Source organism: Eucalyptus grandis, chromosome 5 (assembly GCF_016545825.1).
Source record: "Eucalyptus grandis isolate ANBG69807.140 chromosome 5, ASM1654582v1, whole genome shotgun sequence".
Classification (NCBI taxonomy): Eukaryota; Viridiplantae; Streptophyta; class Magnoliopsida; order Myrtales; family Myrtaceae; genus Eucalyptus; species Eucalyptus grandis.
Genome location: NC_052616.1, coordinates 7,595,137 through 7,616,274, shown reverse-complemented (window position 1 = coordinate 7,616,274; position 21,138 = coordinate 7,595,137). Strand labels below are relative to the sequence as shown.

The window sequence follows — 21,138 nt, the reverse complement described above, 5'->3', positions numbered from 1 at the left end:
CATATATAGTCTCGATGACCAACAACATATGGAGCATCTAAGGGACGTCTTATCGGCCTTGCGAGGCGAACCAATTGTACATTAATTTGAAGAAGTGTAGCTTCATGACTGATCGACTTCGCTTCTTGGGATATATTGTCGGAGCGAAGGCCTTCAAGTTGATGCAGAAAAGGTAGCTACCATCCGCGATCGCCGACTCCCCAAACCGTTGGGAGGCGCGTAGCTTCCACGGGCTTGCGACATTCTACCGACGCTTTATTCGGAATTTCAGTTCTATTATGGCTCCGATTACCGAGTGCTTGAAGAAAGGAAAATTTCATTGGGGTGACGAAGCCAGCTTTGCTCTCATCAAGGAAAAACTTTCCACGGCACCAATACTGATGCTCCCGAATTTTGAAAAGGTATTCGAACTAGACTGTGATGCTTCTAGTGTAGGAATTGGTGCTGTTCTTTCCGGGGAAGGTAAGCCTATTGCTTATTTTAGCGAGAAACTTAATGATGTTCGCAAGCGATGGTCTACTTATGAGCAAGAGTACTTTGCTGTAGTACGAGCTATCAAGCATTGGCAGCCCTATCTTTATCAACATGAGTTTGTCCTTAACACTGACCATCGGGCACTCAAATATATTAAGAGCCAAAGACATCTAAATCGAATGCATGGACGATGGGTCTCCTTTTTGGAGCAATTCAATTTCGTGCTTCGACACAAGGCGGGCCACTTGAACAAAGTCGGCGATGCACTTAGCCGTCGTGCTGCAACACTTGTCACCATGCGCACCGGCGTTGTGGGCTTTGACCACCTTTGTGCTCTTTATGCCGATGATGAAGATTTTCAGGAAATTTGGGAAAAATGTTTTGAGACAGGTTCTCACGGTGACATGATCGTTCGGGACAAATTTTTATTCTTTGGCAACGGGTTGTGCATTCCTCGAAGCTCTTTGCGGGAACAACTTATTCGAGAGCTGCATGGTGGCTCCCTTGGAGGACATTGTGGGCGAGATAAAACCGTTGCCTTAGTTGAGGAGTGGTATTATTGGCCTCAATTGAAACGGGACGTTGGACGATTTGTGAGAAAGTGCTACATTTGTCGACGCGAAAGGCCATTCTCGAACACCGGACTTTACACCCCTCTACCTATTCCTTCGGACCTTGGATAGACATTTCAATGGATTTCGTGTTGGGGCTTCCTCGAACCCAACGAGGTATGGATTCTGTTTTGTGGTAGTGGACAGGTTTACAAAGATGGCACACTTTATCCCTTGCAAGAAGACTTCGATGCTTCTCATGTAGCGAGTTTATTTTTTCGAGAAGTAGTTCGTTTGCATGGTGTTCCAAAAACTATCACCTCGATCGTGATACCAAATTCCTTAGTCATTTTTGGAGGACCCAGGCGTTTATTTGGGACGGATTTGCAGTATAGCAGTTCCTTTCATCCTCAAACCGATGGGCAAACTGAAGTTGTCAATCGTACTATGGCGGATATTATTCGGTGTCTTTGTAGTGACATGCCAAAGCAATGGGACCGGTATCTTGCTCCTGCTGAGTTTGCTTTTAACAACACTGTCAACCGTTCCACGGGCAAGTCTCCGTTTGAGGTTATCTACGGGCGAACGCCATAACATACACTTGGATCTCGTGCCTTTGCCCAAAGTCCCGAGGATATAGTGTTGCGGCTGAAAACTTAGCAACAAAATTACAAGAGATACAAGAGGGTGTGAAGCAACAGCTAGAAGCTTCCACTACAGTTTACAAAGTTGCTGCAGATAAACATCGTCGCCTCAAGGTCTTTGCTGAGGGTGATGAAGTAATGGTCTACCTCCGCAAGGAACGGTTTCCTGTTGATACATATAACAAGCTGAAGCACAAGAAAGTTGGTCCCCGTCGAATTGTGAAGAAAATCAATGATAATGCCTATGTTGTTGATCTTCCTAGTGACCTCAACATCTCCCCGACATTCAATGTAGCGGACCTATTTGAGTATCATCCTCAGATACTCCTCTTTATCCTAATCATAACTCGGGGTCGAGTTCTTCGAAGTGGAGGAGCGATGTAGAACAATATGCAAATGCCTTTCGGGAAACAATGGAGCGTCATAAGAGCGGGCGGTCCCACAAATCAAAGAGGATTGTGTGATCTTCAAGATTGCAAAAGGGATTACGATATTTGATTCACGCGTTTCCCTTTATTTCAGATATTCTGGTTTATCTGAAATATTCTGGTTTATCAATATCGTTTCTTTAATTTGTTATTAGATTTTAGATTTTCTAGTTTATCAATATCTTTTCAAATTTGTTACTAGATTTAAGTTATTTTGTTATTTTCTAGATGGCGACCTTCTTATAAATAGGCGCTAAAGATATTGTAATCGGCACTTCATTATTCAAAATAAACACCATCTTTTGGAATTCTTTCCAAAGCATCGCTTTCTCTGCGTCAGGTGGATGAACGGAAGCTGTTTCATGGCTTCGGTGGTCTTCAGCTGGGGTTGAATTTCGGTGGAGAAGAGGGATGGAACTTTGGACGTGAGATGGCAGAGGGTTCAACGAGAGAGAGAGGAAGTGGTGGAGCTGCAGTCTCGTGGATTGAAGGATGCCCGGCAAGAGGAGTCAACAACCAAAATAGGCCAAGGAAGTTTGACTCAATGGAGGCTTCGTTCGTGGGCTTCTGTGGCTGCGAGGAAGAGAGTGAGTGGAGAAATTGGTGGACGTTGGATGATGGATTGGTGATGATGATGGGAAGAGGCGTGAGGAATAAATGAAAATGGGGATGAGGTAGAAAGCAAATAATGAAAGCAAGACCAAAAGCAGAAGGGGTCGACGGATTGAAACGCAAGAAGGAGGAGGGCGGCGGCCTTGACTTGCTAAAGAAGCTGCCGAAGAGGGAGCCCACCAATTCCATCCCTTCCATTAATTGCTTGGTCCCCTCGAACCCCTCACAAATATCCTAATGTTTCATAATACTTTCATTTCCTTATAATCCACAAAATAAACCACCAATTATCCAATTTTTGAAGCCAAAGATGCTGCCTCATGCCTTAATCCGAATTTCACCAATATTAACTTCAATTCTTCACTCAAATCTCCCAATTGAGGTCCAATTTTGCCAAGGAAACAGCCTGAACAATTTTCTGTAAGTCCCCAACACTCAAAGGCTCAGTTTAGAAGTCTCAATTTCTATCGATTTAGCTAATCTGAATTTCCACTAAATTGATTTAGCCAATCTGAATTTCCACTAATTTTCCGCAACGTCCGAACCGATTTTCCGAAAAAATCTCTAAATCTCTGAAAAATCTTCAGAGAATGAATCGACGTTCCTAAAATAGCTCATGATATGACATAACTTTCGATTTCTGAAATCAGGTTCAAATTCGCGGTTAATTTCAATCCGGCGCGCTTTTAGCGTGACCTAGTCTACTAGATAACTTTTAGGAATATTTGGTGCAATTGACCCGTGATCGATTTATCTCGAGCCACATTGTACATCTTCGACACATTGTCGACTCTTGATTGTCGTGAAAATCTCGAGGTATCAATTACGGCATCGGGTACCAAAACAATAGAAAAATCAGTTTAGTGCCGATTGACGAATATTTTGCAATCAGGTGGAATCACCCATACTTTGATCACATATCTCAATCGAATCGACCTATCTCCGGTCTCTGATCGATTTCTGATAGTGTCGTAATGATCCTTGCAAATCAACATGGTCGAGCAGTCGATTCCTAGTCGAACTTTCAACTTTATTGCGTTAAAATCCCTTAATGGTTTCACTTGATAGGCTACTTATCTCGTGAGGGGCGCTCTCCGAGAATAAGGCCATAAATGCGTCGATGAAAAGTCAATTTCATCTCATCGAAATCAGACTCGAAAACCAGGATGTCACACTCCATGTGACTTTGTGCGTAGGTGTTGTTTGTTGCTGCTCTCTCATGTTGTTGTCGTTTGCTTTGTCCGTACCTTAGCTTGATGATGTTTAAGATATGTCTTGAATCATGCTGTAACTCCTAAGTAAATAGGCATCACGAATAGCTAATAAGATTTTCTCTTTGACGTCGTGATCATGTAGTAGTTTAGTCGAAACTTCATGACATTATATGTCGCTTTTTCAATTGATGGCTCAATGCGCGTAATTTTTGGCATGCACTGTGCATCTAACGACTTATATTATTTGAATGAGATGTGATTGTATGAGTTGATTTGCTACACAAGATTTTGGAGGAAAATTTGGTACGAAAATTTTAATGAATGGGGTCCCTCTCGTCTCGTCTCCATCCCATATGGTCTCCTCCTGCTAACGCTCCCGTTTTCCCCATTCTCCTTCGTGCGAATTCCTGTTCACGTCCATTCTTCATTCTCCGTCTCGCCAAGAAATCGTGGTGCCCCTCTTCAGCTCCATCGGGGATTGGTTCTGGCCAAAGCCGATTCCCGTCGATTCGTTACCTGTGATTTAGCGATGGGGAGCTTACGCTCACGGGCCTGCTGAAGAAGGCAGCATGGGATTTCCCCGATGGGAGAGCTGTCTCCGCCTGTGGAGAGTTCGACCTGACGCATGCGCGGCTGCAGGAGCTCGTTGACCACGCCGCTGCGCTCCTCGCCGCCTCCAACATCGGTGCCGGCGACGTGGTCGCGCTTGCTTTTCCCAACACCATCGAGGTAAGTATGTCCCCCCAATCATCGAGTCTCCCCATGAGTACGACGGTGTGAGTTTCGTTTGTGCGATGATGTGAATTTCAAATGTGAAAAATTCCTGGTGATGCTATTTAAATTCGAGATTGATCACTTGTGAAAGATCGACTAAGAAATAGCTTGGAAAAAAAGATGTTTCTTGGAGTTTTACAGTACTTCGAGAACGGAGCAACAGAAATGGTGTCGATTTCTATTGAAAGAAATTGCATCGGAGGCATAAAATTTCTATGAGCGCATGGTTGCTTTGACGTTGCAAGTTTTAATCGTCTATTGCGAAATAAATAGGAACCAATTGATTTGGGAAGAGAATGAACAGCGTTTTTTGTCGTGTCCAAAAGTTGTTTTTGGGGATGTACAAGCATCGATTCATCGTCAAACAAAAAAGTCAAAGCTTATCAAAAGGAGATGGATGGTTTTGATGAAATCAAACGGCGACAAACTAGTGTCTGCACATTCTACAAATACGTATGTGTTATCTCCATTCCGCAGGGACTAGCGTGATAATTTGCTGATCGGAAAATATGTGTTTGTTTTGCAGTTTGTGATCCTGTTTCTGGCGGTAATCCGTTGCCGAGCCACAGCAGCTCCGCTTAACCCCATTTACACAGCTAAGGAGTTCAAGTTCTATCTTTCCGACACAAAACCGAAGCTCCTAGTAACACCCCACGAAGGAAACCAACGGGCTCAATCCGCTGCTTCCAATCTTAACATCCGCTGCCTAACCGCCAAGCTTCGCTCCGCCAATTCCAAGATCACTCTCTCTTCGAATGACAAAGAGCAGAGTCTCGACTTGATGTCCAAAGTCGTCAACGATCCCTCGGATGTAGCTCTGTTCTTGCACACCCCTGGCACTACGAGTCGCCGCAAACGCATGCAGCTAACTCAGCGCCATTTGGCTTCATCTGTTCGGAACATCAAGCGGGAGTTTGAACTAACGGAGTCAGACTCTACAGTGATTGTGCTTCCGTTGTTCAATGTGCACGGCTTAGTTGCTGGATTATTGAGTTCTTTAGCTGCCGGAGCTGCCGTGGCCCTCCCGGCAGCTGTTAGGTTCTCGGTGCCTACATTTTTGGGAGATATGAAGTCATACAATACCACATGGTACATAGCGGACGCTTCACTCCACCAGATCATCCTGGACCGCCACCTCAGCAAGCTAAAGCTGGCTTACCCGAAGCTTCGATTCATAGTGAACTGCAGCGTGTCGCTCGCGCCATCTATCCAGGCTCAGCTCGAGGAGGCATTTGGTGCAGCCGTGGTCGAGGCTTATGCAATGATGGAGGCTACTCACTTGATGGCTTCATACCCCTTGCCCGAAGATGGTGAGCATGAGCCCGGGTCAGTCGGGAGACCCATGGGGCAGGAGATGGCGACTTCGGATGAGCATGGGGCCATACAGGCGGCGGCAGGCGCGAGCCACGAAGTGTGCATAAGGGTACCGAACGTGACCGAGAGAGGTGGAGAAGAAGGCGACCCTAACTTAACCATGGAGTTTGAAAAGTTAAGTGGACCGAAGAAGTTCTCCTATGAAGAGTTGATGATCGCCACTGCAGGTGGCAAGATTCTGGGAAAAGGAGGTTTTGGCGTCGTGTACGAAGGGCACTTGAGAGACGCTCGCACACAGGTCGCCGTGAAGATAATAAACTCTGATTCGCACCAAGGGATAAAAGAGTACAAATCCGAGGTGATGACGTTAGGCCAACTTAGGCACAGAAACTTAACGCCACTTACAGGCTATTGTCACGAGGCAAATAAATTTATCTTGGTTTACGAATTCATGAGAGAAGGTAGCTTGGAGGATCATCTGTTTAAAGGTAGATCCTTGTTGACGTGGGAAAGGAGGTACAACATCGCTCTAGGATTGGCCTCAGCAGTGTACTACTTGCATGAACAATGTGATCAATGTGTGATCCATAGGGATATCAAATCTAATAATACCATGCTTGATGAAAAGTTCAACGCCAAATTGGGAGACTTCGGATTGGCTAGGCTAGTAGACCACGCTAGAGGGCCAAAAACAACTGAATTGATAGGAACACGGGGCTACGTGGCTCCAGAATACTATATATCTTGTAAGGCAAGTAAGGAAACCGATATCTATAGTTTTGGAGTCGTCCTTTTGGAAATAGGTTCCGGGAGAAGAGTCATCGACTCGAATCGAGACCCAATAGGTCTCGTAGAGTGGTTATGGAAGCAATATGGGTCCAAGAAGTTGGTCCATGCGGTGGACGAGAGGCTGGGCAAGGATTTTGACAAGAAACAAGCGGAGGCCTTGATGATTGCGGGGCTGTGGTGTGCTCATCCCATTGCTACTTCTCGGCCTTCGATTGAAGAGGCAATGGCCATTTTAAACTTGAAGGGAAAGGTAAAGCTTCGCAAACTCCCCTCGAAGAGGCTACGGTCCCAACATAGTATTGATCAGGTCTTGCCTAGATGCTTGGGGTTTTGGGCAGATGCCTCGCTCTGAGTGCAAGCAATGATGCCTCTTTTAGTGTTACATACATGTTTGTATGTCATCTTCAAGCAAGATGTTGTATCTGTGCGTTTGGCTTTTAGGCAAGCGCCTTGTAGATGGTAGGCAACGGTGTATCTTTTAATGTTATATATGCGCATTTGTGCTTAGAATGGTGTGATAAGATACTCAATTAAGAGTTTGAGACCAAATTGGGAGATTTTGGATTGGCTAGGCTAGTGGACCATGCTAGAGGGCCCAAAACAACTGAATTGATAGGAACATTGGGTTATGTGGCTCCAAGATACTGTGCAACTGGTAAGGTAAGTGGGGAAACTGATGTCTACAGTTTTGGAGTCATCCTTATAAATAGAATCCGGAAGAAGAGTCATCGACCTAGAACGAGACCTAATAGGCCTCACAGAGTGGTTATGGAAGCAATATGGGCCCAGGGAGTTGGTTCATGCGGTGGATGAGAGACTCTACAAGGATTTCGACAGGAAATAGGCAAGGGCCCTAATGACTGTAGGGCTATGGTGCACTCATCCCATTGCTACTTCTCGGCCTTCGATTGAAGAGGCAATGGCCGTTTTGAACTTGAAGGCAAAGGCAAAGCTCTGCGAGCTCCCCTCGAAGATGCTGCAATTCCCACTTAGTATTGATCGGAAGGTATCGCCTGGATGCCTTGGGTTTTAGGCAAAATGCCTTGCTCTGAGCGCAAGTGAATATGCCTTTTTAGTGTTACATAAATGTTTGTCCGTCATCTTCAAGCAAGGCGTTGTATATGTCTGTGCGTTTGGCTTTTAGGCAAGTGCCCTTGTAGATTGGCGGGCAATGGCGTCTCTTTCAATGTTGTATATGTGCACTTGCACTTAGAATAGTGTAACCTGTAATCGGAGTACTGCTTGGATCCTTAATGTCTAGTTACAGGATAACCTCACCAAGCAGCAAGAAGTTTCCCTTTCATGTTGGGACCGCCTCGCCTGCCTGGTAACCTAAATGAGCTAATAGGATTACGTTCCTTATTTAACATGCTGGTATCCACACGCCCAACACCCTCTAAGTTCCCCTCTATATATTTGTTTTCTCCAAGAGGAGAGAATGCCCTTTAAGTGCTTTACATCGTGCAACTCTCGAGGTCCAAATTAAATAAAGATGAAGCCTTTTAGGCTTTGCTTATGTCATATGCCTCTTTTTGTGTTACATGCATGTTTGTTTGTCATCTTCAAGCTAGATGTTGTACATTTGTATGCATTTGGCATTTAGGCAAGTTCCTCACTGACGGCGGCAATGGTGTCTCTTTAAATGTTATATATGTGCATTTGTGCTTAGAATAATGTGATGAGATACTGGCCAATTAGTGAACTAAAGTACCTTTTGATTCTCACGACTAATAGCAACACATTATTGGGAATGAGGTAAATATAATAGCGATACAGACAACAGGATAAAAGCACAAAGAATGAAAAAGGAACCGGAGATTCTTGGAGCAGCTTTGGCAAGTTATAATGTTGCGACTTCCTACGACCGTCCGAAAAATTGCATGAGGAACGAGATTCATTAGATACCGAACAAAGCAAGACGTCATCTTAAAAGAATGCTGAAGGCTCTCGGCTCTACTACACTCTCATCACCATTGCACCATCAATCGATATGGAAAACCCAAAACCAATCAAAACTCTTAGGTTGTGTTTGGTCGTCCGGACATTTTTGCTGGATAGGAAAACATCGAATAGGATAAGGAGAGCATAGGATTCTAAATATCCCATCCAATGTTTGTTGACGTCTGAATATAGCCTGGATTCATATAAATATTTTATGGATATAGCCTGGATTCAAATAAATATTATCTAGATGAATATTTGATTTGCAGGATTAAAATTTATAAATAAATCACGAAGTTTCTAAAAACTATTCATCCTTCCTCAATCCGCCATCCATGTCGGACACCTCCTCTTCCTGACGGATTTTGCCGTGCCCCACCACTGATTTCGTCACTTCAAATGACATGGTTAAGGAATTCTGTCATGCCAGCTACCGCCTCCATCGGATCATCTTCTTCGTGAAGGAGGCCCCAAGCTTGGATTAGGATCACGAAACTCCCTGCCAGGATGGAGTTGAGCGACAATAGGAGACAGTGAAGTGTGTGGCCGAGACTTGAGGAACCACCGGCGAGAGAGGCGCAGCCAGCAGCAACAGAAGGCGCGGATGCAGTGAAAAACGACCTAGATGGTCGAGGCTTTCCAGAACGAATTCTTCAACGATAGTGGAGGGACAATTCACTCCAGCAAGAATGGTGTTACTGGGGAATTCAACTGGAAAACCTACAAGGAGTAAAGAAAGTACTAGGCTCTTCAGGAAGTGCCGGACTTGCTAAGATTGTCGGAGTTGCTGCAGTTATCGTAGGCAATTGCCGGCTGTTGGCTGGGAGTTTGCAAGGACGCTTCAATGGTGCAGATGGAGAGGGGGGCCACGAAAGCTCTGGCACTGCTTTTCCGGGCGGCCCGAAGGTGGGGACAGGTCATCACCGGTGAGATGAGCGGTGGCCAATGGAGTTTGATGATCGTGGTGTTTGGCAAAAGAGAGGAAGGGCACTGACGCAAAAGTGGGAAAAGAAAATGTAATTTTTTTTAATCAAATTTTCAAATTATACATATACCATCCGGGTCTATCCCACCATTTAGGTGGGATTTTTTATCTGGACTATATCCGAGCTATATCCGGTCATATCCGGATTGTGTGTCACTCCAAACGCTAGATAGGATATAAGTTATCCTATATGATGTTTTATCTGGCCCACCAAACGCTGCCTTAAGACATATCTTCACTTACATATGTCACATTTATCATCTCATATCCTTGGCCGATCATTCTACCTGTTTCCAATGGTGGTGTTTGTCTATTTTCTCCTGTATAATGGATGCACGAACTAAATTTGTTAGAGAATACTTTCAAGCAAACTATCCAAAAATTTACTTCAAAGCCAATCAGATATCTAGCTAAATGGTGATGCGTAAAGAAACTTTTTATCTAATTAATTGATAGGAAAGCTATACGTGTTAGATATGTATATAACAGCCGCTATTAGGACTATCCCTTAATTATTTAACTCAAAACGTTGGTATCTAACTTTTGAACCCTCAAACATTGGTAAATAAATTAGTGTATTTCAAAACGAAAATTTGATCAATTAAGGTTTAGTTTGTTTCGTAGAAAATATATGATTTGGAAAATATTTTTCTAAAAATAATCATTTATATCAATTGAAATAATAGGTCTATGAAAATCGTTCTCATTATTAATAACAATTTATATCTTATATATTTTTGTGGACAATGAAAATATTTTTATCATTCATTTTTGTAAGTAATATAAATAATAATTTTTAGGAAAGTATTTTCCAAATCATTCATTTCTACAAAACAAATGCGCTCTAAGTATATCTAATTCTTTCATCTAGCCCCATTTTTTCAGCATCCTAATTAATTCCATTTTCAGTCCATTTCGTTTAGCCCCATTCTTTTTATTGCTTTAGAGCAAAAACAGAATAAATATAGCTAATACTGACTTTAACTAAAAGTATCATTCCAAATTTATTTATTTATTTTGTATCCTTCATAAAATTATATTTCACATATATTATGAAGATAAGAGATTTTGTAATTTCTTTTATTTTTTAATATCTCCCACACTGCGCCGGTTCATTTCTCTTTCATAACAAATTCTCTCTCTCTCTCTCTCTCTCTCTCATAACAATTCGAATGTTCCCTTTTCTCTTTCAAAAGCTTAAGCTCAAAGAAAACAAACTATACACGAATAGTCATTCGAATAAAACTGGGTCTAACCGGCAGCTCACGATGCTTAAAGCAGCCAACCTTGAGTAGGTGAGTAGAAGAGCAATAAGATGATTGGTTTCAAGGAGACAGTCTGCTCGTGCAATTTCTGTCTTTGTTAGTGAAAGTCGAAACTGGTGAAAAGAACAACAAAAGAGTAAAACAAAGGAAGAGTAACCCCATATTGTTGTCGGGAATAATTTTTATTCAAAAATGATTCTTTCATATTCAGTTCCCTGGACAAGTTTCTGAATATTTGAAAGCGTTTAATAATTGCACAAATATTATATTCCCATAATAAAAATGGATCTGGTACGACCCTTAATTTTTTTTTTTTTTTACTTAGAATCTCTTTTAATTTTTTAATAATCTAATTGCATTTTCTCTTTCCTTTTCTTTTGTCATTTTCTTCTTCTTCCGGTTGCCAGCCCTCGGCGAGGCTCAATTGTCCAAACATTAGCCTAATGTCCTATTTTCTTTTTTACTAAGGTATTATGTATTATGCGCAATTCTGAGCTCAATAAAGTGGTTCCTTACCTTTCTTTGTTTCATCCAATCTCTTAATTTCCGAATTATGATGGTAGAAGCAACACCATGAACAACAAGTAAATTCCTTGCATTTGTAAGGCTTCATCTTCATATCTTCTACTAGGGGTGATCATGATCCGAATGGACGTTTCCATCTTAAAATCGGGAATTATCCATTAAGGATTGGTTCCGAAAAATTGGAATCAAGAATCACCTACTAAGGACTGGTTTTGAAAAATTGGAACCAGAAACCACTCGTTAATTCCATGGATTCACTTGAGAACCAAACCGTTAGTTGGGTTCAGTTCCCGAGTGAGTCTATGGAACTTATCCCCAATCCCTACAAATTACATTCATAAATTAATATTATGGTGTATCTAATTTCTATTTATACTCTTAAAAAAGCCATCAGCTCTTAATTTCGTACATGTTATGGACATCTCCAATCGGTTCTCTTCTTCCTCTTCATTTGTTTATTTTTTCTTAGTTAAGAAAGCAAGTAAATGGATTATTAGAATGGAAAAAAAAAGGGTTAATCCTATTACACATCTAAGAGACAAAATTAGTTAATAATATCCAATGGCTACAAATACACATATATGTGTATATATATTTGTTTGAAGAACTACAAAATAATTAAGTAATTGAGATTAAAATTTATTTTTTTAAATATATATCAGTCTAATTCAAATGGATGCGTGGACGATTTCATACTCAGAACTTATAACTGGATCAGTACTCATTGATTCCTTTAAATTGGAATCAAGAACTAGACCCGTTGTCATGTGAACCACCGACTCTAGGCTGGTCCGATTGGTGGTCCAGGAGGGTAGTTCCCATTTCTTTTGCAAGACCCTATCCTATACTATACGTCCCACCACATCATTCAACGTGCTCGTGAAGCCGCGAATTTGCCCCATGCGACTACTTTAAAAAAGTTCTGATGCTGGACAAATTGACAGCCACTTCCCTTTTCGAGACTCTTTCTTAACTCCCCCCGACTTCACAGGATGTTTTGCGGATCATTTAACTAATGATTAGGGGCGGCGCTAGTGCTGTCCGTTTACGGGGCGTGGAATCTTGGGATCTCCCGTCGACTTTTCCACGATTCAGCGGCAGCACACATGTCGGTAAGACTAGTCCTCGCTGCTACGGGGATGTTCCACGCCTTTTGAGTTTGACCCATCAGATCTCAGTCGTCACCTTCGCCGAGCTCGCATTGGCCGCGACCCACCACGACTTTTCCCCCTCCAGCCGTCTTCGGACCTTACCAGTTTCCCCGTTCCTTCTCCACACCAATCGTTTCTCGTCGACCTTCGTTCTCTGTCTCGCCAAGCGATTCTGGGGGCGCCCTCTCCGGTTTTCAATCGGGCATCGGTTTCAGCTGATTTTCGTCCGTCTGTCCCCTGTGATTAGCGATGGGGGAACTTACGCTCACGGGCCTGCTGCAGAAGGCGGCGTCGGATTTCCCTGACGGGAGAGCCGTCTCCGCCTGCGGGGAGCTTGACCTGACGCACGCGCAGCTGCAGGAGCTTGTTGACCGTGCCGCCGCACTCCTTGTGGCCTCCGGCATCGGTGCCGGCGATGTCGTCGCACTCGCTTTCCCCAACACCATCGAGGTACGTCCCCTATCATCGAGTCTCCTCGCGAGTGCGATGGTGCGAGTTTTTTTTTTTTGAAATGCGATGTTGTGAATTTCAAATGCGAAAGATTCCCTGATGATGCCGCTTAAATTCGAGGTAACGCTGAATTCCTAATGGTGGTATTGATCACTTGTGAAAGATCGACTGGGAAATAGCTTGGGGGACAAAAAATTGAGAGTTTTACAGTACTTCGAGAACAGAGCAATAGAAATAGAAATGGTGTCAATTTCTATTGAAAAAAATTGCATCTAAGGCAGGAAATTTCTGTGAGCGCCTGGTGCGAATTGAACAGGAACAAATTGAATTAGGAAGCGCACGAAGAACAGTCTGTTGTGTCCAAAGGTTGTTTTTTTGGGAGGTACAAGCATTGATTCATCGTAAAACAAGTCGAAGCTCATCAAGGAGATGGATGGTTTTGATGAATCAAACGTCGAAGTAGTTGTCTGCATATTCTGCAGATATACAGACTGCTCTTATCTCCATTCCGCTGGGACTAGTATGATAGTTTGCTGATTGGAAATAGGTGTTTGTTTTGCAGTTTGTGATCTTGCTTCTGGCGGTAATCCGTTGCCAAGCCACAGCAGCTCCGCTCGACCCCATCTGCACAGCTAAGGAATTCGAGTTCTATCTTTCCGACACAGAGCCGAAGCTCCTATTGACACCACAGGAAAGAAACCAACGGGCTCAATCCGCTGCTTCCAAGCTTAACATTCCCCACGTAACTGCCAAGTTTCACTCCGCCAATTCCAGAATCACTCTCTCTTCAACCGACATAGAGCCGAGCCTCGAATTGATGTTCAAAGTCGTCAATGATCCCTCGGATGTAGCCCTGTTCTTGCACCCCTCCAGCACTACGAGTCGCCCCAAACGCATGCTGCTAACTCAGGGCAATTTGGCTTCATCGGTTCAGAACATCAAGCGGGTGTATAAACTAACAGAGTCAGACTCCACCGTGATTGTGCTTCCGTTGTTCCATGTGCACGGCTTAGTTGCTGGATTATTGAGCTCTTTAGCTGCTGGAGCTGCTGTGGCCCTCCCGGCGGCCGTTAGGTTCTCGGTGCCCACATTTTGGGCAGATATGATTTCATACAATGCCACGTGGTACACAGCAGACGCTATATTCCACAAGAACATCCTGAAGCACCACCTCAGCAAGCCGAAGCGGATTTACCCAAAGCTTCGATTCATAACGAGCTGCAGCGCGTCCCTCGCGCCCTCTATTATTTCTCAGCTTGAGAAGGCATTTAATGCACCCGTGCTCAAGACTTATGCAATGACAGAGGCTACTCACCTGATGGCATCAAACCCCTTGCCCGAAGATGGCGAGCATAAGCCTGAGTCAGTCGGGAGTCCTGTGGGGCAGGAGATGGCGATTATGGATGCTAGGTTCTCGGCGTCGGGATCTTCTGCTGATGGTGCTGCTCGGGAACATTATATGTCAGAAGTTGCCGGTCCATGCCCGAGCGATGATACGCCGGAGGGAGATGATGCACCTAAGACAACCGAAGAGAACAAAACCGAGAGCGAGAGAGGTGCAGAAGAAGGGGGCCATAGGTTGAAATTAACCGTAGAATTAGAAATGTTTAATGGACCGACGAAGTTCTCCTATGAAGAGTTGATGATCGCGACTGCAGATCGCAAGATTCTGGGAAAAGGAGGTTTCGGCGTCGTGTATGAAGGGTGCATAGGAAAAGCTCACACACCGGTCGCCGTGAAGTTAATAAACTCTCATTCGCACCAAGGGTTAAAGGAGTATACATCTGAGGTGATGACGTTAGGCCAGCTTAGCCACAAAAACTTGGTGCCACTTATAGGCTATTGTCACGAGGAGGATAAATTCATCCTGGTTTACGAATTCATGAGTGAAGGTAACTTGGAGGATCATTTGTTTAAAGGTAGATCCTTATTGACATGGGAAAGAAGGTACAAAATTGCTCAAGGATTAGCCTCGGCGCTGCACTACCTGCAAAAACAATGTCGTCAATGCGTGATCCACAGGGATATCAAGTCTAGCAACATCATGCTTGATGAAGAGTTCGAGGCCAAATTGGGAGATTTTGGATTGGCTAGGCTAGGAGACCATGCCAGAGGGTCCCAAACAACTGAATTGATGGGAACAATGGGTTATGTGGCTCCGGAATACTGTGTAACTGGTAAGGCAACTGAGGAAACCGATATCTATAGTTTCGGACTCGTCCTTTTGGAATTAGGATCTGGGAGAAGAGTCATCGACTTAAAACGCGACCCAATAGGCCTTGCAGAGTGGTTACGGAAGCATTATGGACCCAAGAAGTTGGTCAATGCGGTGGACGAGAGGCTTGGTAAGGATTTTGACAAGAAACAGGCAGAGGCCCTGTTGACTGTAGGGCTGTGGTGCGCTCATCCCATTGCTGATTCTCGGCCTTCGATTGAAGAGGCAATGGCCGTTTTGAACTTGAAGGCAAAGGCAAAGCTTCGCGAGCTCCCCTCGAAGATGCCGCCGTCCCCACTTTGTATTGATCGGAAGGTCTCCGCCTGGATGCCTTGGTTATAGGCAAAATGCCTCATTCTTGACGCAAGCAATGATGACTCTTTTTAGTGTTACATACATGTTTGTACGTCATCTTCAAGCCAGATGTTGTATATGTCTGTGCATTTGGCTTCGCAGATTAGCGGGCAATGGTGTCTCTTTTAAGTTGTATATGCACACTTGTGCTTAGAATAGTGTAACTTGTAAATCGGGTACTGCTTGAATCCTTGGTGTCTAGTTATTGGGTAACCTCACCAAGTAGTAGGAAGTTTGCTTTCACGTTGAGTCCGCCCCGCTTTCTTGGTAACCTAAGTGGGTTGACTAGATTGTATTCTTTATTTTAATGCGTTGGTACATGCACATCCAAAACCCCCTAAATTCCTTTTGTATATTTGTTTTCTCCAAGAGGAGGGAATACTTTGTAAGTAGTTTACGTCATGGAAGTCTTGAGGTTCAGATTGAACCGGGATGAAATCTTTTAAGGATTTATTTAGGTCTATTGCCTCTTTTAGTGTTACCTACATGTTTGTATGTCATTTTCAATATTCAAGTGCCTCACGGATGGTAGGCAATATTGTCTCTTTTAATGTTGTATATGTGTATTGTGCATAGAGAAGTGTGATAAGATACTGGCCAATTAGTGAACGTAAGTACCCTTTGATTCTCACAACTAATAGCAAGACATTGTTGAGGATGAGTTATATATAATAGGGATACAAACAAGATTATAAAAGCACAAAGAAAGGAAAAGGAAAACGGAGATTCTCGGAGCAGCTCCGGCAAGTTACAATGTTGTGACTTCCTACAACTGTCCGATAAATTGCATAGAGGAACACGACTCATGAGATACTAAACAAAGCCAGACATGATCTTAGGGCGCGTATAATAATCATTTTATTTTTCATTAGAACGAATGGCGGGCCAGGACGGTTAAACCGGCCCAACCTTGAGTCGGCGAGCAGAGGAGCATTGAGACGGACGGTTACGAGGAACGTTCACCGCCTCCACCCGGTTTCGGTGAGACGGTCCGCTCGTGCAATTTGTCTCTGTGTTCGTGAAATCGAAACCGGCCGAAAGAACAACGAAAGAGTGAAACGAAGGAAGTCGCGAAGTTGCCGAGGAGGCGATGGGGGCCAACAAGTGTGAAGAAGCTTAGCACAAATTTGACCAGAGAATCGCCCGCCTTCATTGACTGAATCCCGAGCTTGCCGTTGGGGAAGGGCGAGGAAGAGCAGGTGACATCTGGGTGTCGTCCGGGCGGTACCATAAGTGGACGAAGTGACGGTACGTGAAGGACCCATCTTTGTGTGGCTCTGATATATGGCCGTCCATACCAAGTGTTTGTCTTAATGCCTGACTGAGCACTTTCGAGATAGGTGTACACTACATTCAGTCTCTCGGGCGTACGTTCATTGCTTTTTATTTCAAAGTAGTCAGATCACCGTGCCGCATAAGCTCGTGTCATCGCTGGAGCTCATTGCTCATGCAAGCTACGTGCTTTAGCATTGACCCGTGATAGCTATGTAGATGCTACTGCTAATCATGGAACTGCTTCTTATGCTGCTCCATGTACTTGTTTATGGTTTTACTTTATTGGGTATTACTCGAGATACGAATAGTATGTAGTGATGGATATATTGATGGGCGTTTGATTTGCTTCATGAGAGTTCATCTCTCTGACATCACTGCCTTGCTTAAATCGAGGGATATTCCTGTTTGTTCTCTGCTTATTTTTCCAAGCATGTAGTTTGAATCATTGAGTGAAGTTCTCAACTGTTTCATGGTGTTTGTAGATGAGGTACGTGAAACCTTTGAGCTTGTTCCAAGACGTATTGATGGCTCATACGAAGAAAAAAGGCCGCTTGCTAGGCTTGGATGTTGGCGATAAGTATGTTGGACTTGCTGTCTCGGATTCAAGCAACAAGGTCGCGTCACCCCTGAGGTATTTCCATACATGCGCATTGTATCATACTTTGGCCAAGACGAATTGTAGTATATGTTTATATCAATTCCTGTGCATTTTACCTCCATAGAAATTGAGCATCGGATTGCACTCTGGTGCATAGGACGTAAGGTTGTACATGGGCCAGTGAGTTTGAGATTTCCACAGGATTCACGGTGACACTTATGAATCGGATGATAGAGTTGTGGATAACATAAACCCAAGGATGATTGCATAGATGATTGGTACAGATGTTGTTGATCTTAATGATGTTGATATGTGCTTCACTTCGTAGGGTTGCCATGTAAAAATCTGATTCAGGAGAAATATACCCTAAGTCCTAAATCTTATGTATTGAATACAATTGAATCCTAAACTTTCAATTGATTCAATCAAGTACTAAACCTTTAGCAAAAAGTGCAATTGACTTCTAAACTTTCGAATTGATTCAATTGATGGCAATCTTTACATAAGATCTAGGACTTTCAGTGTACTTTTTCTCATTCTGATTCTATACGAGAACTATTCTTGTTTATGGTATTTAGAAGGATGGAACTTGGACGTCATGAATTTGCTTCGGCTTGTCCCTCTGGGGGAATTTTCTATTTTCTTTCTTGGGATCCTAACCTTGTTGTGGTATATGCAGTTGTTACTTGTGAAATGATCTTTGTTGTTGCCATAATTGCAGTGTTCTGCTTAGGAAGAAGACAAATATTGACTTGATGGCGACTGATCTTCAGAGTCTGGTGAGTCTGCCTTTCAGTCTGCTTTTGTGTTAGTATCTCCATTTCTTGGAGGAATTGTCCCTGTGGGAATTACTGTTTGGATGTGTCCTATAAAGAAGTTTTTCCAACCTAAGTGTTTGGATGACTGGAGCATTTTGCTTATCGTCCTCAGTCTGGCTTCTAACTATGAATATAGTTGTTTGAAGGTCCTCAACAAAGAGTAATTTTCAGTGTTGGTTCTGCTCACAGCTTGGTATTTGTCATTGCTTATTCCCTAATCTTTAATTTCTTGCCTCATTAGTTCCTATCTGAAAGAGGGGTTATTGCTATTGCGTTCTGTTTACCTGGGCTGGAATCATCAGACCTGGTATCTCAATTAGATCACACCTTAGGTTTTGGGGGAGAATTCCCTAAAAAAACTCTAAAGTTTAGGTCCAATCCCAATTTTGCCCTGAACATTTTTTTGTCTGAAATAATCCTTGATTTAACTCTAGCCCAGAATTTGCTCATGCTTCCAAAAATCGCCATTGGTTTCTTCAAGATTTTCAACATCAAGAGACTGCTGTTATTTTATACGTAGGTGAGGGTGTTGATGAAAATGCAAATTTTGATAACGAACCTCTTAGATGATCTTGAAGAAACTAGCGTTGATTTTTGAATGCATGGGGTAGCTTTGGGACTAGAGTAAAATTTGGGCATTTTTTTAATACAAAAAACAAAATTGGGACAAAATTGAGATTTGACCTAAAGTTAGGGGTTTCTTAAGGCAGTTATGGCCAGGTTTTGGTCAATTATCTTATTGTTTCTCACTCTTGGATCACAATATCCTTATTGAATGTGTACGTGCAGTAATTTGCATGGTCTTGGAAAAGTTTCTACAAGGGCCTGATTGGTTCCTGTTTCCTTATATATGTGTAGGTCTCTGAATTCTCGCTACTTGGATTTGTGGTTGGCGTCCCTCTTGACCGGTTTCGTAGTCCCAATCGTGATGTACGTCTCCTTTAAACCATTATTTTCTATAACTTTTCTGGCATGCTATTTATAAATTTCTTATCCTTTTCTGTTCTCTGTAATCAGGCTGTGCAAATGAAGGTTTTTATTGACGAGCTTTCTAAAACAGGAAAACTTGAAGGTGTTTGTTATACGTATTGGGAAGAAACCTTTACATCAAAGGTGCAACTTGCTTTCCTTCTTCTTTCAAAGTCTTAGCCTGACATCCTGTTTTTCTACTAAGGTATTTATGCACTGTGCACAAGATTAGCTCAATGAAGTGGTTCCTTACCTTTCTTTGTTTCATCCAATCTTCAAGGTCCGAATTGCAATGGTAGAAGCAACAGCATGAACTGTAAATAATGCTTTAGTTTGTACGGCTTAAGTTTGTATCCTCTAGTATATGTCCCACATAATTCAATGTGCTCACAAAGCTGCCGATTTGCTAACCAAAGTGAAAACCCTATCTGAAATAAATGATGCTTCTACTTAAAAGTTCTGCTGCTGTACAAATTAAAGGCAGTTTTCTTATCAGGACTCATTTCCTTACTTTCCCATTTGGGCTTCCAGCATTACTAGGTTGTGTTCTTAAGTGGTCCAGCGGCTGTCCCCATTGTTCACAAATGGAAAGCTAAATTCAACTCCTTTTCGCAAATGAGTATCTTGTTGTTATTTTTAATTAATCATGGGGCGCTAATGCATTGTCTGTTTACAGAACGTGGAATTGTTGTTACAACCTTTGACGTTGCATTCGGTAGTAGCGAAGACAATAATGGACAAGTTTGCTGCTATGGGGATACTCCAGGTAACTGGCTCTTCACCTCTTCCTGGGAAGAAGTAGCTCATCCCTCCACTTTCTCTTTGCTAGTATAGATCACTGTTTCATGATTAAGTATACAAATGTCATGGTTGAAGGTTTTCTTTAGGATAGAAATGAAAAATGAGACTTGGCTGATGAACAGGCTTCCCTTCAACTCTCAAGCATTGTTGGTGCATAGCAATTAGCAATACCTCTAGGCTGCAATAGATAGAAGGAAAAGGGCGACATGGATTTTTCCTTATTGTTCTGCATTCAATTGTTTATTGAAAATATCCTATATACAGTGTGTGAGCTTTTTGTTTTGAGACCACTGTCGTCTGTTGTTGAACGCTACTATTGTTTTGGGCAGGGATATTTGGATTATGCCAACAAGAAGCAGAGATCAGAGTCTTCTGAATAGGACATATGCGAGGACTGTGGGGGCCTTTCTCATTCTCAGAGCATAGCTTGCATGTAAACTGCAAATTGCGATGGTAGAAACGCAGTGCCATTACCACCTGCTGCTAAAGCACCATAAAGAGTTTAAGAGGGATAAGTAGATATTTAACGAGTTTTGGCAATTTTTGTTTTCTATGTTTAGAGGAAAAGCACAGGAGGGTGTCAAAAGACTCTGTAACCAGTGAAATGTAGTTTGGTTGCTCTCTCTCTCTCTCTCTCTCTCTCTCAAAGGGTACACAAGACCGTCTAACAAGTGACTAAGTGAGATTAATCTCTCTCTCCCCTCCCCGCACCATAACACTGCGGCCTCAGGAAAAGCCACAAAAGATGTCACTATGGATTGATGACCCTCAGCATCGATGACCCTCTAGTCAACGCATTTGTTTGTTCGAGCATGATGTTATTATTAATGTAACTTTGATCACCTGTGGCAGTTCATTGATCAAGTCATTTTTTACGTAATTATTCAGTAGAGAGAAGTTACCTAATGCTGTTAGCTAAACAGTTTCATGTTTAAATCACATCGAAGATTCGATGGTTAAGAAAACCATCTTCCCGGGCAACATCACAAAC

At 42.9% G+C, this 21,138-nt stretch overlaps 3 protein-coding genes across 5 annotated transcripts; all 3 read left to right on the top strand.

Moving 5' to 3' along the window:
- Positions 1-278: 278 nt before the first annotated feature.
- On the top strand, positions 279-8,269 carry LOC104446017. The gene is made up of 6 exons (XM_039313260.1): positions 279-1,027; positions 1,502-1,595; positions 1,703-1,960; positions 2,438-2,722; positions 4,461-4,652; positions 5,224-8,269. Exons 1-6 carry the CDS (start codon positions 279-281, stop codon positions 7,150-7,152), a joined length of 3,507 nt encoding a protein of 1,168 aa, XP_039169194.1. The 3' UTR covers positions 7,153-8,269.
- Positions 8,270-12,632: 4,363 nt separating this feature from the next.
- On the top strand, positions 12,633-16,088 carry LOC104443801. Its single transcript, XM_010057327.3, has 2 exons — positions 12,633-13,117; positions 13,680-16,088. The coding sequence occupies exons 1-2, from the start codon at positions 12,917-12,919 to the stop codon at positions 15,672-15,674; spliced, it is 2,196 nt and encodes a 731-aa protein (XP_010055629.2). The 5' UTR covers positions 12,633-12,916; the 3' UTR covers positions 15,675-16,088.
- A 479-nt stretch (positions 16,089-16,567) lies between these two features.
- Positions 16,568-20,772, top strand: LOC104443797 (putative pre-16S rRNA nuclease). 3 transcript variants are annotated; one of them, XM_010057324.3, is made up of 7 exons: positions 16,568-16,934; positions 17,444-17,592; positions 18,281-18,338; positions 19,236-19,307; positions 19,395-19,490; positions 20,023-20,112; positions 20,477-20,772. In XM_010057324.3, exons 2-7 carry the CDS (start codon positions 17,444-17,446, stop codon positions 20,525-20,527), a joined length of 516 nt encoding a protein of 171 aa, XP_010055626.1. In that variant the 5' UTR covers positions 16,568-16,934; the 3' UTR covers positions 20,528-20,772. The 3 variants fall into 3 exon arrangements, with proteins under 3 accessions (XP_010055626.1, XP_039168182.1, XP_039168183.1); XM_039312248.1 differs by having other exon boundaries at positions 16,925-17,053; XM_039312249.1 differs by lacking the exon at positions 16,568-16,934 and adding an exon at positions 16,941-17,026.
- Positions 20,773-21,138: the final 366 nt, after the last annotated feature.